Source organism: Arachis ipaensis, chromosome B5 (genome assembly GCF_059453495.1).
Source record: "Arachis ipaensis isolate K30076 ecotype BB chromosome B5, ASM5945349v1, whole genome shotgun sequence".
NCBI classification, from domain to species: Eukaryota; Viridiplantae; Streptophyta; class Magnoliopsida; order Fabales; family Fabaceae; genus Arachis; species Arachis ipaensis.
The window spans coordinates 91,994,549-92,019,562 of record NC_142440.1 but is presented as its reverse complement, the minus strand read 5'-3'; the positions used below and the strand labels follow the sequence as shown (position 1 = coordinate 92,019,562).

Here is a 25,014-nt window from a genome sequence, read left to right as displayed (position 1 = left end):
AAATTTATAACTTAAAATTTAGGATTAATAACTTATAATTTTAGAATTTAAAAATTAAGTTTAACAAAATAATTATAATTTTAATTAGAAAAAACAACTCCAGATTGAATAGAATATTAACAATCCTAATAGAGCATGAAAAATATCCATATAGGAGGAGACGATTACAAAATATACATTCTCAATTTAATATTCGATACAACATATTTTTTGGTCACATATTCAATACAATATAATATATGAGAATTTTAACATTATTTTATTTAAATAAAGACTAACGTTTGAGTAAATAATAGGAGAAAAAACTGAATATGGTTACAAAATCTAACATATACTTAAATGATAGCATAAAAAACTTTTACAAGGTATATTTCAAATTAAATCCATATATGTGTAACCATAATCTTTAGTCCATTGAACTAATATTGCACAACAGAATACAATTTTAGAGTTCACTAGCTCCTCATTCACTGTATAAGAAAGGGGAACAAAAGTTTAAACCCAAAAATTGTCTACGTTCTGTAAAAAAAAAAAAAAAGAAGCAGCAACCACTAGCACTTGTCTACTTTACAACTTAAACATACAAACATATATTTAACCATCAACAAACCCATCATGAGGATTAAATAATCCACATGATTATTATGTATGATGGGTGAAATTTGGGAAGGTTTTATCAAATTCCACAAGGAAACATACATCCCTTATTGGAATATAAACATATAAAATGTAATTGTAAGTTTTATGTTTCATGAGAAGACCTGTTATTAAAGCCTATTGTTCTAGGCCATAAAATGTCTAACAATGTCACTTTTTGCTCCTTAGTATCATGAATCAAATTAGGTCATTTGATCTATTATACTTCCATCCATCCATGCAAGAATTCACTAGCATTTTGGGTTGATGTTCCTGCACCACCTACTGCATCATTTGTCACCGAAGAACCGTATCTATAGAGAGGAAGAAGAAGTTGACAAGTTATCAGCTACTTTGCAAAGCAAAATATTTGTTCTCTTAAAATAAAATTTACCCTATTTTCTATGCACTTACATAGTATTTATTTGAATAATAGAGAGATAAAGATAATAGAAATATCTAACATAGAAATACCTAAAGACAATAGCTGCAGAAATTCGTTTACCATAATTTCTATGCACTTATATAATGTTTGAATGGTATAAAAATAGAAAACGTAGAAATATCTAACACAAAATTATTAGAGATAATAGATACAGACAAAAATACAAAAGATAATTGATACAGAAATTCATTCGATTAAAATGATACACAAAGATAGAAATACAATTTTTGTGCCAAAAATAAAAAATTTTAATATCTTTTATATCTTTTAAAAGTGAAGATAGAAAATATTTACCTTAATTATTGTTTTAAAAACTAAATTGAACCGATAAATTCAGTTAGGTTAAATCAAGAACTAGTTCTTCGAGCTCAAGTAAAAAAATTGATGGTAAAAGAAAAAAAAATCAAACTCATTAAAGACAGATAAATCAATTAAATATTAATTAAATCTCTAAACTTTTAAATTTCTGACTTCAATTCAATAAGAGTTTCAATTTTCAAAATCTTAGTCTTTGTCTCTGTAAAAAAAAATTCAAATATCTCTTATGTTTGGTTTTAATGTTAACAAAAGTGGTTTTTCAAAGACGCGTGTCTATTCCAATTTCTCATTCCAAACAAAATACAAATACAATTATTTTTATCTATCTCTATCTATATTATCTTAGTGCCTCAAATTTCCTATCACATTTATAATGTATATTTGATTGAAATGTTAAGATTTCAATGGATAAATTCAAAATGCTCGAAAAATTTCCATCCTATTTACATCACAAATCAAAACACACCCTTAGAGATAAAAAGAACATTACCCAATTTGTAATGTGCTATTGCATTGTGTTGTCTCATAGTATCCCTCTGATTGCTGAGGGTGTCGGCTGTAGGGAGCATTTTGCTCCCTAGCTTCCCATGTTGGTTGAATCGCCATATTAATTTCCTCCAACTGCATCCATTAAACATGAAAGGTTTTCAGATAAGTCAAGTAATCAATCAAATGGGGTAGCAGAAAATCATGAAATCAGAATACATTGAAATCCCAAAATTAAGATCATCTTTATGTTGTATCAGCTAAGTTTCAGTTTTCCAACTTTTGAAGCAAAATAACAAGAAAATGGTTTTTGTGTTATTTCTTTTCTCCTCCTCTCACCAAGCAGAAAAGGTTCTCTCAGATTATTGTGGTCGCACCTTAAATAATGCAATTGTTATATTGTATTCTTGCCCTAATTAAAGATAATAATATTTCATAAGCAAAAAGGACTAAGGTTGTAACTAACTGTGGCCTTACAACAACTTTTTGTTGTTTAAACGATATATATATATGAGAATGAATATGAATATCTTCAGAAACAGCAATCCCATAATTAGCAACAGTGTAGATTACTTTTATTGACTATTTGTAACTTTGTTTGCTCTATAATCAACTGCAGACATAACATTTTTGTTTGAGAGCGAGTGTGTCAAATAAGCTAAGATCAAAGAGTGAAAGATAAGAGTTTAGTTGTTATAAAATAAGGATCAATAAACTATTCTTAAAAAATGAGTCGTCATTGAATTTATAATCTCTATTCTACATGAACTCCACTACTTTCATTCAAAGATTACTAAATTCTTACGTTTTCACTTATTCAACCTCTTCTTCATTTTAAGAAAAACATGATCCATATAACATACATGAACAACAGTAGTGTTTTGTCTTGATACCTTGCTCCGGAGGACATTATTTGTTTCCAACAGCATCTCTTCCTATGATCCATTAAAAACAGAGTTAGCCAGCCTCTACAAGTACATGTTTTATATTAATAAATTAATGCATTATGTGCACACCAAAAATCTATATAGAAATACATATTTGGTATCTAAAATTTTCTTTTACTATACTACTATATAAATTTGATGTTTTTTACCTAATATGCCATCTTTGTCGAAACTTACCAAAATCAAATATACTATTTGTACACAAAATCAGACAGTATATATCTAACATAACATTATTCTTTTAAAACTAATTACTCATATGTCACTCTTTCTATATTATTATAATTAATTATAATTAAAAATAAAACAGCAAATTAGTTGCCACCATAACAAAATGGTGGCATTTAGTTAATTAGATGCAAAATGGTGACGTTTTTATAATAAGTTTTGAATATTAGTAGAAAGATCCAAGTTTGATTTTTCATCTGTTGCATATTTGAGTTTTCTGTTATAGCAGATTTTAATTTATTTTTGTAATAATTGATTATTTAACTAAAAAATATATTAAAATTTTTTATAAAAATATATAAATGTATAATAAGTTATTTGATGATTGACTCCATCAAGTATTTTTTGATAATCACCTAAATAGATGATGCACAAAATACAAACAGAATTTTACCTTTCTTTGCAAATCCGAGAGTTGGTCGAGCAAAAGTTGTGTCTGTTGAAAAAGGAACAGTTAACCAACCAAATTTTCTTGGAATCATAAGGTAAATCATAAGTTTATGGATCAAGTACTTGAAACAATTATATACTATGAAGCACTGATACTATTGATACTGAACATATATAACGCAAAACACAAGTACAATAAATTTTTAAAATGATAAAACAATATGGAATACACATTCATATTTTCCAAATTCATAAATTATTCAAGGAATTATATATATTAAGATACTAATAGTTGTTACCACTAATATTCAAAAAACCAATGTTATTGAATTGGTACCAGGTAACATACATAGCTTTATCAGTGAATTTATGTAAACATGGTTTGATGCGTACTAGTTTGAGCATTCCATTTCATATATAGTTCTTTTTGTATAGTAGAACATCATAATTAACTTGCGAAATTGGGTCAATACAAATAGTGATCGTCTGCCATTTGTAACCAAGACTTAGAGGAAAAAATCAAATCTACAAATTAAACAAAAAGCACTAGATGAAGAGGATGGGCGGATTCTGATTGATAAGAATATATGAATTATAGAATTTCTGAGTGTAGAATGCATGGATTCTAGCTTTGTTTCTCCTTTTTATAAGGAAAAAAAAAATTAATTAAGAACATAGCTCCAAATATTTGACTAGGAGTGTTTATAGTACAGTTTACTAAAATGAAACTCGAGATTTTTTTCAACATAAGAAAAATCATTCAAATTTTAAAAAATATGACATTTAATATTAGGTTATAAAAATGTGATAAATTTAAATTTTCAGGTTCTTTCCATAATTTAAAATATAATAGAATTTAAGAGATATAGTGTAACGTTTTTCACAAACAATAAATAAACACATACACTCTTGATATAGTTGTTTCACTTAAAAAAAATTATTAATTAAATATTAGTATTAAAAGTAAATAAAGTTAGATCTAGCAATATGTAAATGTAGAGTTTAAATATTATTATTTTTCTTTTTCATTATATTGTCTACTAGAGATGTATCATCTTTTAAACAATTTTATGTAAATATAGAAGAGGGTATTTGTAGCATCTAACTTCATACCTAATTCTATTTACTTTTAACGCCTACTAGTATTTACTTAATAATATCTTTTTAAATGAAACACTACATTATGCATAGACACGGACCCAATAAGAAACTAGAGGGGGCACTTGCCCCACAACACATCTTGAAAAAAAAATTATAATTATAATTATCTTGTTAAATTTGATTTTTGATATAAAAACTGAAAATAAATAAATAAATTAACTCAATAAAAAATAATAAATAGTTATAGTTAACTTTTAATGCTGTTAATAATCAAACTGAAATTTAATTTTTAAATATAACAAAAATTATTAGTGTTTATTTTAAAATTAATTAAGATAAAAATGCATACTATCTATATATTAATATATCAACATTCTTTATTAAAATAATTTGGTCTAGGCGGGTAATTGTTTTAGTTAAAAAAAATATTTATACTATAAATATTATAATAAATAAAATTTTGCAGATGAATAAAAAATAATAAATAGTTAAATAACTATTTAAAAATATATAAAAAATAAAAATATTTAATTTTAAAAAATTAATTATAAATTATTTTTTATTATTCTAGATTAATATATTTTTATCAAATAATTAATTTATTAAAAATTTAAATTTAATTATATATATGCATGTTTGTGTATATAATTTTAATTTATTTTTGATAAATATAAATAGTTTTAATTTAAAATTATAAATAATTATACTAAAATTTTATTTTTATACACTTTATTATTAAATTTTTCTGAATCTGCCGTTAATTATGCATGCCATGTTCTTTGTTAGATTGAGAGAATTAGAATACTACAAGATGCATGTCAGGATCTTTGACATTATCTTGGCACAATTTTCAAACATCACATTTTTGTAACACTTTTAAAAATTTTTATTGTTGTAATTCATTTTTTATTTTTCTTTATTTAGGTGAATTACCCAAATAAAACTATACTAAATCATTTTAAATAATCTAAAAATGGCACAAAACCACTATTTTACAATGTAAATATTTAACTTTAAAATTAGTTTTAATTTAAAATTACTAGCTAGTTTTAATTTTAAAAATAAATTTAACTCGTTTAATTCAAAAATTAATATATCAAAAAATTAAATAATTTTAATAAGTATATACAAACAACTTGTTTTAAAATCAGGTTTTGTTTAGTGTAAAACTGGACCAAACTACAAATTTAATCTTTAATAAATTAATTTTTAAATTTAAAAAAGAACTACGGTAATATTTTTTGACAAATAACATATTATACTCTCCTAAGATAGTTTAAGATTAGTCTACTATAAATTATCAGTAAGACAATAATCATATTAAGTGTACACTAAAATTAATAATTAAAATTAGATATTAATATAAAATACACATAAAAATATAAAACACACATTAAAAATATATTAAATTACATATATTTATATATAAATACATAAAGAGATACAGAATTTTGTGTTATTGTATTCTATTTGGTAATAAACTAGAACAAATTATAAAAATTAAAGTTATTTTCATTTTTTTTATTCAAAAAATTTGAGATGAAAAATATAATAATAAAAAATATAATTATGAAAAATTAACAAAAATAATAAAAGAAAAAATAAAAAATAAGTTGTGTTTCTTATTAATGTTTTTGTGTCCTTTTTGTTAGAATGAAAATAAAATACATTAATTTAGTGTCTTTAGACACATTATCTCTGTCTATATCTCTTATATCAAATACAATTTTGTGTATCTATGTTCCTGTCTTAATGTCCTAATAACTGCTATAAGTTACTGCTAATTTAACGCATAGAAGGAACTTAAGAACTTCTTATGATGAATTCCCTATTCAGTTTCTGACTTCATCTATTTCAAGCATATATAATAATATCCACGCAAGCAAGAGAGAAGACTCAGATACTAAATTTGCATACCTTGTTAGACCTAATTTGCTTCAATGAAGAGTCCAGCTGACGCTCAAGCCGTTCAAGCTCGTTAACATCTAAGTTATCCAATTCTTCCCCAAGGAGATTTCTACTTACATGAAATTAAAATATAATTTATTTTTTCACGTAAAAAGAAAAAAAAAAGTCAAATGTCTGCTTTAGCTTGATAATACCTTTGAGTCTTCTGTAGTGCCTCAACTTTTGATTTCAGCTTGAGATACTCTTGATAGCGCCTCTACTCAACAATATATGGACAAGTATGTTAGAATTTTCTCTTGACTTGGATAGCTTGTATTTATGGTTATAGAAATGTTATTTGTAACACACAAAGTGTACATTACTACCTACTTATGTTTTTTGTTCTCTGGAGTGAGATTCGAATTTACCATCTCTAATTACAAAAAAATTATACTATTTAAATTATAATTTGTTCGACATTTACTATCTACTTTTGAATACAAGCTAATAAGAATGTATATAGTATTAAATAAATACTACTATTTTATTAAAAAAAAAGTTATACAACATTAATTAAATTTTTAACTAATATTCTTATCAAATTAATCAGATGAAAAAGAAGGAGTATATATATACCCACATAAAAAACAGAAGAACAAAACTTAACAAAGATAGTTTTGTAAAATTAGTTTAATTTATCTGAAATCAAGATAATCATTCCCTTAATCCATACTTCTATAACGGACACTTATTTGAAACTAAAAATAATAATTATGAAATGGGTGCAAACACAAAAATGTTATATAAACTACTAATTTTGACAATTATACATCACAGCTCACAACTATATAAAATAAAGAGTATATATCCATTTTGGTCCTCAAAGAATTTCAAACAAGACATTTTAGTCTCCAACTAAAATTAATTACTCGATTGGTCCCTAACAATTAATTTCGTCATTCACTTAGGTCTTTGACTCCGTCAACTCTAACGGAAGACAAAATGGTCCATGACAACTCTAACAAGAGACAAAATGATCTCTGACCCTTTTATTCGAAAACGACACTGTTCTTTCCCAATTTTCATCATATCTCGCATAACCCTAACATTCATACTCTCCTTCTTCACCTTCACAGTCTTCTTTTCCATCTTTTCCTTCCTCCTCTTTAGCTCCAAAATTAAGTCATGGTGTAATTGTCACACATGTCGCACCTACCTCAACACGTCATGGACCACACACTTCCTAAATCTTTGTGACTGGTACATCCGCCTCCTCTGCACTTCATCCACCAAAAGCATCCACTTCCACGTCTTTGATAACATCACCTCCAATCCCGACAACGTCCACAACATCCTCAAGACCAAGTTCCACGACTATTCCAAGGGCACGTCTTTCTCCACTCTCCAGCAAGCAATATAGATTGTTGGACATTAGGACATCATGAGAAGATTCTCCTTCGACATCATATGCAAATTCTCATTTGAAATAGACACCGAGTGCTTCATTCCTTCTCTTTCAAAGTCTTAACAAATGACTTGTTGTCTGGATTCATGGGATCCATCGAAGACAACAACTAGTTGAGAGACATAGGCATTAGTTTCCTGAGTATAAATTGGTTGAGAACAAGTTGAGAATTTTTTTTTTCAGATAATTACATCTCCACCCAATTCCAAACAAAGTGGGTGTAGTTCCAAAAAATAGTAACAAAAATAGAGCAATAACTACAAAGAAAACATAAAAACTAGCATAAAACAGCAAACAGGGAGCAAAAGAATATAATGATTTTAGCTCCTCCAAAGACACTTTAAGATGAAACCGATCAGTTATACAACATCAAATCATGATCATTCTCCTTCCAACTTTTACTCTACAAAATTATTGGCCTTTTTCATAGATCAGTAAATCATGCATCAAAGATCAACTTCATATGTCTTCATATTCACCTTAGACTTGATATTTGCACTCATAAGTACATCAATTACTCCTATATTATCGATCTTGACACCATCGATTTGTGCATTCTACAACTTCCTCCTTTAACTTCTCTAATACCAACACTCTATTATTAAAGACAATGTTATTTCTACATCTCCATGTGCACCATATTACAAAAAAAAATAACACCATCCACACTTCCTTCATATCTTTTCTTATCTTTCTATCCATCCACACCTCAAAGCATTCTTTGGTGGTTCCTGGCCAAACCCAAATTACACTCCAATCCACCAAGATTGATCCCCACAACTTTCATATACGATCACATGAAAAAACAAGTGATGTACCGTCTCTAATCTATCCTTACATAAGACACAAAAGGATTCCGCTTCTGGTACAATCTTAAACTTACATAATCTATCTCTTGTATTCAATCTTTCTAAAATTACAAACCACATCAGCAACTCAACCCGTGGAGGATTTTTTTTCTTGTGAACATTAAATTTATAGAGTGTGCATTGTATAGTTTGAAGTTACAGTATTAGACTGTTAGTGTTATGTGAGATATGATGGAAATTGGGAGAGAACAGTGTCGTTTCCGAACAGAGGAGATCAGGGACCATTTTGTCTCCTGTTAGAGTTATCAGGGACTATTTTATCCTCCGTTAGAATTAACGGAGTAAAGGACCTAAGTGACTGACGGAGTTAATTGTTAGAAACCAATCAAATAATTAATTTTAGTTAAAAACTAAAGTGTCCAGTTTAAAATTCTTTGAGGATCAAAATGGGTATATACTCTAAAATAAATAAATATGTGTAATTTTAACTTTATTATCTAAGACTCATTATATACATCTCTCTTATTCTCTATAGGTATCCTATCCTGTATATGTAGTTGTTAAAAGTTAGTTGTTTATGTAGCATTTTGAAAATATAAATGGGACTACACGAGACAAAATGTAACAGTAAAATCAGAGTGACTGAGTAACTATTTTTTAATTTGTCATAGTAGTTTTTGACACTTGATTAAGTAGAAAAATAAACTAATCATTCAACCCGGCGATTGAGTGAGTAACTATTCATAGTAATGATTCATACCAAGGTTCTCAATTAAGGAGTATCCATAAACCTTGTGAGAAGTTATGATTCACCAAGCTTAATCTATCCATGTAGTAGCTGATTTTTGTACTTAAAAAGTATAAATTGAAGGGAAAACAAGTACACCTGTGTCTCCACAGCAGGTTGGTGATTTACTTCCAAGGCTCCATAACTGCATTTCTGGTACCGTTCAAGTGTCTTCGCCATGCTGATCATAACCAATAATAGTACAGTAACTATGTAAGTATAATATATATATATATATAATAAACGCAACAAAAACACAAAGTCAAATTAACTATGACTTCTCACACTGAATGAGATCAAATACTTACATGAATCAAATAATATATTATATTTTTGTTTTATCATAAATTAATCATATTCACAATTAGGTAGTTAGTATTTCAATCAGTTTTAAAACTTTCATTTTGGATGTTTAAAACCATAAAACTATCCTCCATGTAATCTATTTTATCTTTTTGATGCACTTATTTCTAGTTGTAAATTTTGGTACTTCCTTTCTTATTTTTATTTTTTTCAAATAAATAATAATACCCATAAAATTGCTCCTCTACATTGAGCATCTAACTTAAGGAAAATGATCTTCTCCAGTTTTTTAACAAATGATAGAATACAATGTGATCTCTCACTTTTGATTTTATGAGTGAGATCAGGAATAAATAAGAGAGAGAGCAATCAATGGTTAGATTGAACGTAACAATTGATAGAATACAGTGTGATCTCTCACCTTTGATTTTATGAGTGGGACCAAAAATAAATAAGAGAGAGAAAGCAATGAATGGTTAGATTGAACACTAAATACCATCCAATTTTTTTCACTGGAGAGGATCCACTCCCCTAACTTAATTGAATTCTCCTATTTATATGTCCTTTTAATTCTCACTAATTAATATTGGACAAAGGAATTGATAAGAAACTAAAACCTTGTAACTTGTGGTAGACTCCAACTTTTACATCTAAATTAGAATTTTTGTGTGAAGTAAACATGCATTTCAAATATATACTCTATTATACAAAAACTCTGTATTTTCATGACTTGTGTCCATATCTCTGACTTTTCATTTAATTACCTTAATTATATTCTTCTACCGAAACTGTATCATTTACCAAAAGCATGCATCATGGTACAAGGACTTGAGGAACGGATCCACATATCACATATGGCTGTATGGGGCAATTGCCCCCATTGAATTTTAGAGAAAAAAATAATAAGCATGTGTATATATATTGTTCTCACTTTAATAATGTGTTTGTCCTCATACAAATTTTATTTCAAATATATTTTGTCGTATATAAAAAATCAGTCATGTATATAAAATATATATTAAAATATTTATTTATTAAAAATAAATTGTGACTTTTGTAATTAATATTTGGTGTGCAAATTAAATAGTATTTTATTTATTTATGTGTGAAAAATTTTATATTATTAAATATCACCACAAAATATTATTCTGTTATATAAATTTAGTCTATTGAGATTATAATAATAATAATAATAATAATAATAATAATAATAATTAGCTAATTATTCAAAGTAAAACCTAAATTTTCAAAATACAAATAAGACTAGTAGTTAGTATTTAATATCTTTTTTTTAAATTTAATTGATATGATATATATTTAAGAGAAAAAAAATTTTAAATGATCCTTGACAATTATCTTGAAAGACAATAAGGTTTTCAACAAAAAAAATTTTCTTTCCGGCCCTTTGATCTTTATTTTTGTGAGACTAATTGGCTCCTTTATCAATATTTTTTTCTGTATTAAAGGAATAAACCTATGTGGCATGTTAAACTGTTGATTTATTCGTTAAGAAACAACTAGGATTGATAATTTTTTTTTGTTGGGAGTCTTATTGTGTTTTGAGTAATTGTTAGGGTCATTTAGTTTTTCAAATATTTTTTTGTTATTTTTTAAATATATTGGTTAAATTTGTTGTATAAAACTGAGAAATACTAGTAATTCTTAAATTATTTTTACTTATAAAAATTAAATAGTAAATATATTAGTGATTAACATGCACATAAACATGTTCTAGAAAAAGATTATTAACATAGGGGCTAATTGGTCTTACAATATTAAAGAGCAAAGATTGAAACAGGTACTTTTTTTTAGTTGGGACCTAATGGTCCTGCCAAAAAATGATCAGGAGGACGAGATGAGCATTCACTCTATACAAAATGCTTGACAAGACACTAAATATTAATGATAAATATATTATGTAATGTTTCTAAAATATTGAAATAAAAAATACATTTAAATTAATATAATTTTTTGATGTGTTAATTAAATTATTAAAAATATAACTAATATATTTTAAATTTTGAATATCTAAATATACATGTTAATTTTTTAAAATTATTTTTATATATTATCTTTATTCTTACTACTAAAATTTTCTAGATTCGTATATTATTATTTTTATTATTGTCGTATATTTACTACTTGAATATGATCAATAAGCATATTTAAGACCAAGATGAAAAGATAAAGACTTGCCAATGAATTATAGATTAAATGGCATAGTATTTTCATAATCATTTAAGAGATTACGGATTCAAATTTTCCTAATTTCGGTCAAAATTGCCCTTTCCTTCTTGTATTCTCCCAAAACATTAATAGGTTAAGCCAAATCCAAACCCTGTTTGATAATAATACCTCTAAATTTTATTAGAACCTATACCTGGTTCATTCAGCACTTTTTTAGACCGAACCCAATTCATTAATAACACCAAAATTACTAAATTTAATTGGGTCAACACAATATCAAAGATATGCCTGTGGTTAATGGTTGAGGTGCCTCATGAGAAACTCAAGGATGCAATGAATTATAAACTTTAGGGTAATTGAAGAGATGCTATGCCCAAATCTAACAGCCAACAATGCCATCATCAAAGCAGTTAATTATGTATAATGCGGGTAATTTAGCTAAATATATAAGACTATTTAATCATGTCTTTTAACCAAGTTCATGTAAATAATATTATATGTTTCTTAGTGTATTTATATTTTTAATCTTAAACAATTGTTCTTAGCAGTCAACAAACAAACTAACAATACCAGAAGCGTATTTTATTAAATGGGATTGACTATATAAATTAATAATACTATTGACCTCTATGATGTATTAAGTCTATAATAAGAATATTTATACATAAATCTCCTAACTAATTTATGTATAACTTTTTTGGTTTTTTTTATTTTTATTTTTTGCCACCTATTTATTTGTCATTTAATCCATCCTTCTAATTGAATAAGTTGTTGATCTTCTTCCCACATATTCAAGCCGCTTGAAACAAAATTCTATCATCTTTTCAATAATAGACGCTACTTCAACTTTTTTTTCTTATACCTTCGTTCCCTATTTTGTTCATACGTGTGTGGTCGCTCATCTATTTTAACATTCTCATCTCTATCACATTAAATTTATGTTTATTCTCACCTTTTGCTATCTAACTCTTTGTTCTATATAACGTAATTGTCTAGTTGATCTAATGATAGTGCAACAAAATTTATTTTAAGTTCTAAAAGTATATTTTTTTATATATAAAACCAGACGCACTCTACCACTTAGACCAGGCTTTTTGTATACTACGTTATGTATCCTCCTTGATTTTTCTGGTATCCTATACGATATACCTAAAATACTTAAAAGACTTTAGTTATGGTAAGATGTTTTCTCCAATTTTACTTCTTTATTAGTTTTTTTCCTGTCTCGTACCGAATCTATATTTCATATATTCCATCTTACTACAGCTTATGCACAAACTAAAAGACTAACAAAGATCCTCATATGCATTTGTTCTTGCTTCGCTTACTATCACGTTTCTCTCCACTTAACCATCTTATATTTTTTTTTTTTTAGTATCGTGACACAAATACCACTCTTTAAAATATTTTCTCTTTATCTTTATATTTTCTTGTACACACTTAATGTTTGTGTTCCACCACTATACTCTTTGTCCCTTACTCCAATTCTTTTAGTATTACCAAAACTTTTTTTTGTTACTCTTCTCATAACTTTTGTCATGTCACTCTACATGTCGTCCATATTTCTATATTCTTTCCACCATATTTTTTCTTTTACCTGTTTTTGAAAATTTATTTGTTTCTCACCTTTCATTTATCTTTATTACATTTTCAAATTTTCTTTTTGATATATTTTTTTTACCTTTCACTCAACGCAAAAATCTATGACGAGTACCTTATGTTGTGTTATCAAACTCTCTTACAAAATAATTTTATCATTAGTATAAAAATTTTTGTCCATTCTCCATAACAAAAGAAAATTTATTTGAAAGATTGTCTTACCACTCTTATAAATTATTATAAAGTGTTCTTATCTCTTCTTAAAAGACTTATTTGCAATAAAAATATAAAAAATTGAAGAAAAACTCAAAAAGTCTTAATCTCAGTTTTGTCAATCCCAAAATCATGGCCACTATGTATTTTTTTTCATATTCATTCACATCCTTTGACATGGCCGTTTAAATATCCACCTAAAAATTTCTTATCATCTAATGATGTGCCTTAGATCAAATTTTTTAGTTCCTCCTAAAAACAGTATTTTCTAAAACTATTTATAGTGCATATGTGCTAATTATATGAAAAGCACCCTCGATCCTTTTACCACAAATTTTATAGTGATAATCCAATTATCCATCCTTTCGACACATTTTTATTCTTTAGATTTTCTCTATATTAAAGCTAAAATCTGGAAGTACCCAACTCTCTCTCCATCCATCTCATTTGTTGCAAGCACATAATATTAATTCTTTTCTTGTCATGGAGTCAACATCTCCATAAATTTTTCTATGAGTGTGTCTACATTCCATGACCTAACCATAACTTTCTATTACCCATACTACCTTAATTAGGTATGAAAAATTGTATGGTTGGAGTATAAATACAAATATACGCCTTTTTTTTAATTTTGCAATTGTCTTTTTAAATTGTTCATGTATACTATTGATTCCAACTGTCACAGACCAACTGATTTTTTTTTTCAGTTTCATTTTAATATTTTTTATGTCTTTCTAAGAAAATAGAAGTAAAATATAATTTATATTTCCTTTTCTAGTTGTTAAAGCTAAAAAGAGAGTTTGTTCTTAAATCTTTAATGTACAACCTTTTCATACCATTACAAATATTTTAATTTTAATTATGTTTTGAAAAAAAATGTCACTCTTCATTTACTAATAGTATTGTGAAAATATTATCAACTTTACATTCAAACATCCAGCAACTTCTCTTTCAAATAACATAAATAATACTTCTACAATCTTATCAACATAATGGTTTATTTATGTAAATGAATAACAACAGCATGCCAACATCATTTGATTAATTGATCCATTAATCAGTACCACTTATTAGGAAAAATGCTTGGTTACTGTTGTAAAACAAGAAAATCTATAACAAGGTTTTTTGAAAATGCCTGGTTATTAGAAAAATGCTTGGTTACTCTTGTATTATGTTGAGATTTTCCTTTATTTCCAAGTATTATCTATGGAAGAAATTAATGAGAATGTAGACATTATTCTATGATAATAATACAGGACTGGAGGCTCATTTCTGAATCCATATCAGCAATCACCTAGCTGATCAATGTAGTCCTAAATATTAATGTAATTTCCATATAAAATAATTATGACCATAAGATAAAAGTCAACTGTACCTTCCAGAATACTAATTACACGCTACAATTTTTCTTGAAAATATGCAGTTAGAGACAATATGCACATTCTACGAGAAGTTTAGTTAGTATATATTGTTAGATATATTATTGTTTATATATCTTTATCTAACACATCAAATTTTTAAAAAAGATGTTTCATAATATGATGTTAAAATTTTTATGATAAAAGTGTATAGAATTTAATTATTATTACTTATATTTTTCTAAATAAAAAATAGAGTTCAGCTAATGTGAAAAATAGATTAGTGTATTCTCTATCCTTCATTATTAATTTCAAACCTAATTGCTGTCGCATAGAAAAAAAAAAAAAAAAAGGGACAACATGCATGTTCACTCTAACAAATGGGGTAGGTTCAAGTGAGATCAGTGGTGTTCTCTAGTTGTCTAGTTTACTGAAGTCAAATGTTGCTTCAATTTATGATTTTACTATACAAGGTGTTAACTACACTGGCAGCCACACACAACCGTCTTAAAAAATAAAAAAAAATATATAAAAAAAGTAGAAAAATTTTGAGTTTTACTTTTTTGACAATAAGAGTAGGGAGTTAACTCTAATTACCCTACAAGAGAGATTAATAGTCTTTTCCAGTAAGAGAAGAGGTGATGATATCCTTAAAACACTAAACAAATTACAAGGATAATGGTTCTGAAACGAAAAACAAAAAATAAAGAGAAATATTATATACATCATCTTTATTTACACTTCTCCTCTCTAGCACATCTTTTAGAAAATATAAAAGATTTAATTTGTGTTTTATGCCATAACAAAAATTGTAACAAAAAAATTGTATAACAAAAGTGGTAGAAATATTATTTTCTTAAAAAAACCAAATTATACATCTATCTCTCTCTGATGTGATTGGGTACTGCAAATCAAAATCATACCCACTAATAATCCGATGGTAAGTTGAAATTTCGAGGAAAAAATAGAAAAATAAAATAAATAGTAATCGAATAAATATATCGTTTGAAAATTTTTAAGAAAAAAAATCAAGTCTGTCCAAAAAAAATTTTGTGATAAATTTATAGATATTTAAGAAAAAAATTTAAATAATTAAAAAATTATAACAATAAATTTATAAATATGTAAAACTTCAATCATATTATTTGTATATAAAAGTCAATCCTTAGTCATACATTTCATTCCACACCGGTGATTTATAGGTTTGACAGTGTAATTCTTCAATAATTTATAAGGTGTTTTTTACAATGTCTAATTTTTGAATTATTTGATACAAAAATAAAAAATAAAAGATGGAGTCTATTATTACCGCTAGCTCACACCTTTTAGGCAATTAGACACCAATATTTTAAACATTATAGAATTTTTCGACTTATAAATATTTTTTTCATCTAAAAACTTTTACAAATTCGTCAAAAAAATTTGGACCAAAACTTATAAAATTACTACAAATTTTTTCAGAAACCTAAGATATCTTGTTATTGAAGAGATAACAAATTTCATGTTACCCTTTAATATTCAGAAACACATATGTCTGCATGCACATAAGTATCATTAATCCTGCAATTTTAAGGTTTTAATCAAAGGCAAAAAATTAAATTTGTCTCAGAGTTTTGTGTGTTAAATTTGCCCTCTGATCTCTTGTCTCTTTGTGAGATAGGCTTTAATAGCTGCTGCTACTACTACTACTACCAGTAAAGGCCTATACTTCACACATAGAATCAATGACTAAAAAAGCATAGTCTCTATTCTCTACTATCTAGCTCTACTGCTCTAAGCACTTTATCCCTCTTTGTGAGACACGTTTTGGGGCAAATCCATGGTGTTCAAGAACAATGCTGATGTTGTTTCACATCAATAAGGCAGAAGAATTTTCTTTCATCAGGATCTATATAGGTTATTTTGGTCATTAAAAAAATTAATTAAATCTCTTACTTTCAGAACTATTATTCGTGTAAATCCTTGGCCAAACTTGTATTTTTATATCTCCTAGTATAATATATATTAATATCAACTATTAAATATTACTGTACTGTAACGATTACTTGATGTAGTCATATTTTAATGGAGGCCACTCAGATAAAGATGCCTAAAACGTCTTTTTTTAAAGATGTTTCTATGTTGTGTTTTAATTGGTTTTTGTATAATTTATTCGGTGTTCTTTATCACATATTATTAAATTCCTCAAAAGATTTTCTTTCCAAAAACAATAAAAAATATTTAATTTGGACTAAAACAAAAAAGGTAATAGATTAACTATTAAATTTTTTTTAAAAGATTATTTACATAAAAAAATATATCACATTCATCAATATATATATATAACAAGCTTAAGCCTTTTAAAATTTTTATAAATAAAAAAATAATTAATTTATATTCGTACAATATATAAAATAATTACTATATTATTATTATATTATAGATTAAGATTCACTAATTTAAATTTTCTTTTTATTTTTAATATAAGCATTAGAAATAAATAAAATTTTTATAACTAAATGTAGTGTAACAAAATATATATAATATTAATTAGTTCTTAAAAAATTCTAAAAAAATAGTTTCTTTCATTTTAGTAAAATAACTATTTATTAAAATAGACAAATTAATTATTTTTTTTCATATACAGTTTTTTAAAGAAATAAAAGTAATTAATTAGGACATTGGTTAAGATAATTAAAGTCACTATTTCATTAAATTTTTAATTTAAAGACAAATTCTAGTTAATTTTTGTATAGAAATTTCGAATTTGAAAACATTGATAAAAATTATGTTGAAATTTGATTTATTTGATTCTCATTTAAATTAATCACTACATAAGTTAAAGTTCTGTTTTGAAATTATATTCGAGCTTTAATCTGATTTTTAAAGTTTCAATTTACTTAGTTTGATTTTTTAACTTAGGTATCCGTGACTCATATTAGGGTTTTAAGTGTTTAGTTGAAAAAAAAAATAAGGTAAAAAAAATTTCAATTGTCACATCAAATAGTCGCTAGAATGTATAATGTAGCAGTCGTTAGTCCATCTCAGCATGTCGTTAACAATTTTGTGAGACAGTGACAAAAATAAGATTAGGAACCAATGTGAGTCATAACTATTAAGTTGGGAGACTAAATTAAGTAAATCGAAATTTTTGAAATTAGATTGAAACATAGTTGTTAGAACCGAACCAGTGATCGAACCGGTCAAGCTACTGGTTCACTAGTTTATTGGTTCAACCGATAAATCACTAGTTGAACTGATAAAACCGATCTCACGTAAATATAAAATATAAAATAGTTAAAAACTTAAAATTAAAATTTGACATACATATCTTCACTAACATTTTATGAAGAATCAAGTCTCAACTTCTAAAAATAACTAATATAAAAAAACCATAAAATTTTAATACTACAATAGTATCTTATTTTGACACAATAAAAAAATAATTAATTCACAAAGCCTATCATCTAACTATAATATCAGTAGATTTTAACACTAACACCAAAACAAATAACTTAAATCACAATACTAGCAATAAAATAGATCAAGTAAATTAATAAATTTTTAGTGAAATTTATATTTATATTAATAATGGTATATAATTAAAATATAATTAATTTTAAAAATAGAAAAAATAAAAATTAAATTAAATTAGATATTTATGTATACTATATAATTAGTATTTGTCAAATACAATACTTAGAAGTGCAATGGCTAAGTGGCAAGTAGAGGTTGTTTTTGCTCCAAGGTTCTTTGTTCAAGACCTTGTGGAGACATTTTAAAAAATTTTTCAAACAGACCAGTTTGGTTAGACCGGTTTGCACCAATTTTTATCGGTTCACACCGATTTTATTCCTTAAACGGTCCAAGGAGTAAACCTAGTCTGGTTCCGATTCTAGTACGGTTCACTAGTTTTTCGGTCGAACCAGCCGATCCAGTTCGGTTTTTACAACTATGGATTGAAATATAAACATAATTTCAGAAACCAATAAGTATTATAAGATGATCAGATTGGATCGAATCGGATCCACACTCTAATCAGATAGAAGTAAATATGTTTAAAAAAGTAAACAAAAAAAATTATTGACTTTTTTTATAAAAATAAAATTTTTTAATATTTTTTATTTTATGGATATATTTGATATCTGATCCAAACATAAAAAGTGCGAATATCGAATTTGATCTAATAAGTTTAGTGCGGATTGGATCGAAATTTCAGCCATATCCCACTATAAACACCCCTAGCAATAATAACTAAAAAATTATAATGATTGTATTTTTAACTAAGAGAAAGTGCAAAGAAAAAAAAGTACTAAATACAAGAACATTTAATTAAATATTAAAAAAAAATTTACTTTAAAACAGTTGGACTTTTTTTGCTTTTATATATATAATGTAATAATAATAATAATAATAATAATAATAATAATAATAATAATAATAATAATAATAATATGATAATTGTTTTATATATCACACAAATATAAACGTTTTTTTCTATAATCTTAAGAAAGGTTTTGTAAATCTCTAACCTTGTTATCGATTTTTGTAGTGTTAGCCCTCATATTATCAATTTGATTCATATATAATTCGGATGATAAATTATTTGGTGACGTACTTCCTTTTCTACTGTGATATACTTGTTTTTTATTATTATTATTATTATTATTATTATTATTATTATTATTATTATTATTATTATTATTATGTACATTAAAAAGTAACAGGCCAAATTATTGCCATAACATAATAGAAATATGGAAGTTTATCATTCTTCTCTAATGGAGAAAACAAAATTCTTTTCAATAGTTTATTTAACGTTTAGTAGAATAAAAATAAATTTTATTAGAATAAATTTTAGTACAAGTTTAATATTTTTATTCATCATAAAATATTTATAGAATTACTCGTAGATAAATTTTAGAAAAAAGAAAAAAATCATGATTTTTAATTTTATTTTAAATAAACTTTATTTTTAATTTTAAAATAAATTTTAATTTTATTTTTTAATAATATTAATTTTTTATCGAATATATTTATTTAATTATTTTTTAATCATATATAATTAAAAATAAACGGTGTTTTCATGGTTTAAAATAATTATATATGATTAAAATAATTTTCATGGTGTTTACCGTATATAATTATTTATAGAATTACCGTATATAATGAATGTGATATATTTTTTTATGTAAATAATCTTTTAAAAAAAAATCTAATAGTTAATCTATTACTTTTTTTGTTTTAGTCTAAATTAAATATTTTTTATTGTTTTTGGAAAGAAAATCTTTTGAGGAATTTAATAATATGTGATGAGAAACACCGAATAAATTATACAGAAACCAATTAAAACACAACATAAAAACATCTTTAAAAAAAGACGTTTTACGCGTCTTTATCTGAGTGGCCTCCTATTTTAATTGCTTCAATATAGTGTTCGAAATTGATTCATAAAACTTAATTAAATCAAAATTGTTAAACAATATTAAGTCACATAAATTAACTTTAAATATTATATTGACAATAATTAATAGATGTTTATATCAACTAGTCATTATACTGTCAAGAGTGGCATTTAACTATTTATTCATTGCTATACTAATGATTATGAGAGAGAAATTTGCTCAAGAACAAAAATGAGTCATCTAATTCAAAAAATAAAATAAATTATCTCAAATATATTATTTAGAATGAAAAATAAAAACAAAAATTATCTATATTATTTTATAACTTTTATATTCTTAAAAAAAAAAGATAATAGTGACAAAAAAAAATAGAATATAAATCTTATATAAATTTTATCATTATTCAAAGCTATTACCAAATATAATACAAAGGCCAACCTTTTTTATAAACTTTGTCCCCAATATTTCTATAACTCTTTAGCTCTACAGAATCTAAACACTAATTATCTTGGAAATTAAAATGCTGATCTAACATAAAAAATACAACGATAAAATTTCACTGCAGGAGAGATAAAAACCTATTTTAACCGTAAATATTCTAGTTAAGTGACAAGATAATAAACACGTTGTGTTGAGTGATTAGTGATTACATATACGCATATATACCACTATCATGTTTGATATGATATAATATACGCATATATACAAATTTTGAATTCTTATAAAATATAGAAACATGAAATATATATAAAATATAAAATATTTTTTAATTATATTTAATATTTTTTAATTATATAAAATATTTTAAAATATTTTTTATTTTAATATATATTATTTCTAAATTTATTTTAAAAATATATTAACAATAACACTGGACACACTGATCCATAATGGTATTTAGATGTGTCAAAAAACTCAAAATATATTTAGAGAAGAATTTTTTATTTTCTACTAAGACATAGTTGGACACAAAAAATACGTTTGTCAAACTGTCGTGTCTAAAATGTATTCGACATACGAACACGACAACTCAATAAAATATGTGTATTTTATACATACACAATTAAAAACAAATTTGTTTACATTCAATAAATTTTGTCAATTCAATTATTAAATAATATTATATTATCATGATAATTAAATTTATCAAACTTTATAAAATTTAAACATCAATAAATATACAAAAATATCATATACAGACTAAAAATCACATAAAATCAGTCACTAAAAATTTATGTTTATATATATATATATAATTTACTTTACTTTTTAATATGTATTTTATATTTTAATATAAATTTTACACTAATAATTATTTCTAGTAACTAGTTTTGTATACTCCTAACATAGTTAATAAATATATAATCTAATAATATTTTCTTGTATTTTTAAAATTATAATACACACAAAAATAAAATATTAAAATACTATATCAAATCACATTACAGTAAAACAGCAAAACAGGTCATCGTACTTAAGTTTCATCTTTTCATTGAATACAAATTTATTGATATGTTTTCTGATGAGTTCTGACTTCTGACATTATAGTGAGTATCTATCAGAAAATTAGTTATATTATCTAATCTCTAAGCAGAATGGTTGCATTTCTTCTCAGTGTTTAGGTCCATCCAGTATTACATTAATCTAATCATGCACATTTCTTTTTAATTTCTTTCCTTTTGTCCCAGTGGAAGAAACATACACAAGGAATTAGAAAAGAGGTAACCAGAGGACCAAAGGTTTCATATTCGAATTTGAATGGAAAAATAAATAAATAAATAAATGCACATCAGTAATAACTAGATTCTTTTTACGGTCAAATTCTTTAATGTTTTCAGATAGTCAAAAATTATTTTTGATAATACCGAAATATCTGAAAAGAAAAACATTTTTAAAAATAAAAACAATCAAACAATTAATGGTTTTGAAAAAGCTGTCCGAGGAAAGGAATATAAGGTTTAAATATTATTGCTATAACATAGGCACACTAAACGTTAAAACTCTGACGATCTTAGAAAGAATGATTGATAGCTTATTAATTAATTAACCTATCTTTTTAATGAGATGATGATATGACTTATAAGTGCTACAGTCTAAGATTTGGAAGACACACCAAAAGCTTCCAAGAATTTGGATTTTGCAAAATCGAGAGAGCACATGAGATCTCTGATCTCCCCTCTTCCCATCTCTTTTTAAACCATTTCTCTCAGCTGCTAAGATTCTTTTTGTTAGAAGAAGAAGAACAACAAATTATTTTGCGTAACCATTGCTTAGTTAATTCATTTCTTCAAAGTCAAACCAATATTCAATAAACATTGACAGATGAAAATTGCTTAAGGAAAAACCGTCGAAACTAATTAAATCGAGTTTGGAATTTTGAAGGAGGACAATCTGGTCTTTTTTTTTTTTTTGGTGACGGAGGACAATCTGGTCTACTAAATGAGACTGTCTTTTAATTATTTTAAATATATAAATAAATAAAAAAATACAGAAAAAAATCAAAGCACACAAATAAAAAATACGTTTGATTTATATTTTTTATTTTTTTATTTTCGGAGTTTTCTTTAAGAAAAAAAAAACAAGAAGTAAAACAAAAAAATGAATTTATTATTTTTTCTTCATAATATTTTAAAAATAAAAACATTGAAAAAAAGATCAAAACCCAATCCAAACTTATTTTTATTTTCTTCTTTATTTTTCATTAAAAGAAAGGGAAGTAGAAACCAAACCACAGTATAATTCATGAAGCCCTATGAATAAAAAGAAAGCTGGAAGCTGGAAGCAAGATATTAATTATGTTTAATTGATTGTGAGTTAAGTTCCAAAGCGAATAATAGATTCTGGATGCCGTTGATGGGAACAAAAAAAGTAGATCACAGGCAAGGTAACCCAAAAATCAGATCAAAGAGCAAACAAAAAAAATCAAGACTTGCAAGATGGAAACTTGATGAACAGCAACAACGAAAAGCAGAGATTCAAACAAGAAAAGAAAGAGAAAGAGAGAGAGAGAAAAGAATACCTAGAAGTGCTGCAGAACTCATAGAGCTTGCCACGGTTGGAGAAGATAATGAGAGCAACTTCGGCATCACAGAGGATAGAAAGCTCATAAGCCTTCTTCAGCAAACCGTTTCTTCTCTTTGCAAACGTCACTTGCCTGTTTATCTTGTTCTCAATCCTCTTCAGCTCCACCTTCCCTCTACCCATACCTCTTCTTTTTTGTTACTTTTTCTTTTTGTTATTATTATTATTATTCCTTCTTCTTTTCTCTTCTCTGTTTTCTTTTGTGCTTGTGTTGTTGTTGCTATGCAACTGTTTTCTGCAAAATTCTCAACAATGTTGTTTTATAATGTAATTGATTTTTGTGTGAGTGAGTGTGTTTATTAATAGGTGTGATAATATTTATAGGGTTGTGCAGTCGTGCTAGTGGGTGGAAGGATATGAATTATGAAGAATCAGACTCAGATGTTTGCTAGTTGCTGCTCTTTTTTTTTTCTTTGCTTAATTAATTAATTAAAGCAGTATAGAAACAGAAAGTAAATTCAGTATAAAATAAAAATAGCGTACATCCCAATTTTTCTTGTTATGTTAGGTGAATCTAGGTTGTGTGTCAGAATATGTATTAATATCAACAAAAATGCTAAAAAGAGTATAAAATAATTATTCATATGTATAACCTTTGATATTTAGGGTTAAATAAAATAATTAAGTAAAAATATAATAGGCTGTTATTGTATAAATTTAAAACCTTTTGCACAATAAATTTAGTGTCTTTTTTCAGTAATTTGATAACATTTAATTTTTACACAAAGAATATGAATAAACTATTTTTTTTAATTATAAAAATTTTATGTCTAAATAATTTTATTCATAAAATATATAAATTAATTCGATACTCATAAAAGAATTTGTTAATTCAACAAAAATGCTTATAACAAATAGTTCTAATTTTGTCGAACGCTTTGAATAATTTTATTGAAACAACTCAATAATTAATAGACATTGAACTAGTTTAAATCTTATATGATAAAAAAATAATAATCTATTCAATACAATGACTTTGAAAGGAACAACACTTAACAACACAAAACATAGTAATTCTAATATCAACACAAAACAATAGGAGTGCGTTTGTTTAATTTATACCACTACGTCAAGTAGGACTAAAATAAGATATTAAAATTAATTATTAGTATAAAATATATATTAAAATATAAAATATATATTAAAAATAAGTTAAATAATATTTTTATTTGTTTTGAAAATTATTTGAAACAGTGATTTGTGTCTAAATGTGAGATTCAGACTCTTTTTGAGATCGCGTTTAATTTGTACGGGTGCTGAGGTGTCACCGTCTAATTTTCTTGTGAGGAGGTAGGGGTGGTACCTCCAAGAGACTCCAATGTTTAAATTAGCAAGGGTTTTAAGCAAATTTTTAGTAGATTGTCAGTGTATTTATAGTCGAATAGATAAC

The 25,014-nt window shown here is 25.6% G+C and overlaps 1 protein-coding gene across 1 annotated transcript; it reads right to left on the bottom strand.

The window, feature by feature from the left end:
* Positions 1-394: 394 nt before the first annotated feature.
* On the bottom strand, positions 395-23,910 carry LOC107643716 (agamous-like MADS-box protein MADS2). Its single transcript, XM_016347435.3, has 8 exons — positions 23,563-23,910; positions 9,599-9,680; positions 6,654-6,715; positions 6,469-6,568; positions 3,455-3,496; positions 2,779-2,820; positions 1,890-2,020; positions 395-950 (listed from the first exon to the last, which is right to left on the bottom strand). Exons 1-8 carry the CDS (start codon positions 23,745-23,747, stop codon positions 857-859), a joined length of 738 nt encoding a protein of 245 aa, XP_016202921.1. The 5' UTR covers positions 23,748-23,910; the 3' UTR covers positions 395-856.
* Positions 23,911-25,014: the final 1,104 nt, after the last annotated feature.